At 37.6% G+C, this 2451-nt stretch overlaps 1 protein-coding gene across 1 annotated transcript; it reads right to left on the reverse strand.

The window, feature by feature from the left end:
• Positions 1 to 200: 200 nt before the first annotated feature.
• On the reverse strand, positions 201 to 1690 carry LOC106518859 (uncharacterized; the record flags this gene model as incomplete). The annotated part of the gene is given in 3 exon segments (XM_014010282.1): positions 201 to 801; positions 945 to 1104; positions 1479 to 1690. Coding segments are annotated over 3 exon segments (524 nt in total), but the record flags the coding sequence as incomplete, so codon positions are not given.
• Between the last annotated feature and the right edge of the window lie 761 nt (positions 1691 to 2451).

The following is a 2451-nucleotide window of genomic DNA, read 5'->3' on the forward strand; positions in this document are numbered from 1 at the left end:
CGTTCATAACCCACATCATCCGGCCCGGATCCGATTTGGATCCGTTCATTTCCCACATCATCCGGCCCGGATCCGATTTGGATCCGTTCATTACCCACATCATCCGGCCCGGATCCGATTTGGATCCGTTCATAACCCACATCATCCGGCCCGGATCCGATTTGGATCCGTTCATTTCCCACATCATCCGGCCCGGATCCATTTTGGATCCGTTCATTCCCCACGTCATCTGGCCCGGATCCGATTTGGATTGGGTTTGGACCAAAGATAGATACAGACAAAAAGTAGCATACCAACTAGATTACTATATAAAAATCAGAAAACCTCCAGTTTAACTTTAAACACATAAAAACACTTTTATGGTGATGCTGCAAAAGTATCAATATTGGGTTCTCATTAGCAGTAAACAAGTTCTTAGGCTGCGCTTTGAAGCAATTGGTATTGCTGCTGGTCTGTAATAAGGTAGCACAGACACCAAATTGACAAACACCACTCTAGGCGGTCAATAAGAAGGCAGTTATACAAAAAGCATGAAAAATGTGATGAAAATCAATGTATTTAATAAAAAGAACAACAGTTACATGAAAAGTCAAAAGAAAAAAAAGTTCAAACACTCGTACAAACAATACAAAAACCTTGTTCTGGGATGTTATGAGGATGTGTGGTGGTCAGCAGGTTGAACTTCCTGTGTACGTCTTCTGGAGCTGCCCCTATCTGCTGCCAGATTGAACCATCTGATTGCATGCTTGCAAACTTCGTGTTCTGTAGAAGCACGGGCGACGGTGTTCTTTCGTACAGAATCTGGAATCACAAAAGCACATTTACATCTAAATGTTCACATATCCAACACAACCACAATTTTCTATACACATATCAACAATGTCTGTTTAAATACGTGCTAAGACTACATGTCAAGTATTTTTGCATTTATCACAAATACTTACTCAGGACCAATGTCTTTGATGCCATCTGGCTGAAAGACTTCTTCCCATTGACACCTTTCCAATTGATCAGCTTCCCAATGTCATCATGGAACATGTGGGCCAGGATGTTCCATGTAACACGTTTGGTGTCGTGGCCCCCAATCGCTGCCAGGGAGGAACTCTAAAATGAAACAAAGAAAAAGAATTAACAGTTGAAATTTCAACTCAATTTATTATATATCAGTTTTAACCTTTTGGAGCCAGGGTCATGCCACTACTCATATGATTGGTTTAAATTGCTCTAGCTGGAAAGATTTAGGCTCYTAATTAGTGACAAAAATAAAGACTACAAACTTTAAACAGGTTTCGGTAACACTTTATTTGAAGGGGTGTTCATAAGACTGACRTRACACTGTCATAAATATGACATAACACCTGTCATGAACATCAATGACTCCTCATGAATGTTTATGACTGTTGTCATTAAGTGTCATTTGGTAAATTATGACACTTATGTTATGTAAAATGGATTTCAAATGGAAAAAAAAAACTTACCAAATTCTGCTTTAGTTGAGAATTTGCAGGATCTTTAAGCCAGTCCTCCCAAATTTCCACTTCCTCCATTGATGTCAATGGAAACTGTACTGGGATAGGCATGTCGATGTCCTGGGCAGTTGGCTGAAGCCTGCTGGTAAGGTACTTCACCTGGGCAACTAGTATGTCTTGCTGGTTTTTTATGTGCTCCAGTAGGCTGAGAATCTGAACGTCTATAGCTGTTAGGAAAAATACAATTCAATCAACACTCTAAAAATGAAATGTTGGATTTACTTAACCATGATATGTGACCTGGTTCCACTTAACTGAGTTGAGTAAATTCAAAGCAACATGCTCGTGTTCTTTGGTTAAAAAACTGGCATGTTGCTTTGAATTTACTCAACTCAGTTAAGTGGAACCAGGTCACATAACATGGTTAAGTAAATCCAACATTTCATTTTTTACAGTGAACTTCAATAAAACTTGGGCAACACACTGAGGCAGATATAACAAGATTTTCTTTTTGTCTTTTAAAATAGACCAAAAACGTTGTCTTTAATTTAATAGAAGTCAGCTCAGTAGGAACACACAACAGTTGCATATGGGTTGTATAATGTATCTGCTGAAGTCGTTTTTCTATATCTGCACGGATCCTCCGTCTTAAGGTGGAGTTGGAGACAGGCCCAGTCTTTCTATTCATCTAAAAAAAATTCAGAAACAAAAGATGAATTATACCCAGTGAAGAAAGCTATTTGTTTCCAAAGATATTTCAGAATAAATCATTTTCTMAGAGTCATAACATCTAAGTACATAAACAAAAGTTGAAATAATATGTTAAAAAATAATMACAAGGCAGTGAACAAAATTAACATGGTCATCAGTTTTATCATGGTATGGTAAACAGTTTAGAAAATACAAAAAAGTAATGATGCCCATATGAGGTTAACAGTTAAGCTTGTTATCATGTTACTACATTAATTATTTTTATAATATT

The sequence above is a fragment of the Austrofundulus limnaeus genome, unplaced genomic scaffold (assembly GCF_001266775.1).
Source record: "Austrofundulus limnaeus strain Quisiro unplaced genomic scaffold, Austrofundulus_limnaeus-1.0 Scaffold67, whole genome shotgun sequence".
Classification (NCBI taxonomy): domain Eukaryota; kingdom Metazoa; phylum Chordata; class Actinopteri; order Cyprinodontiformes; family Rivulidae; genus Austrofundulus; species Austrofundulus limnaeus.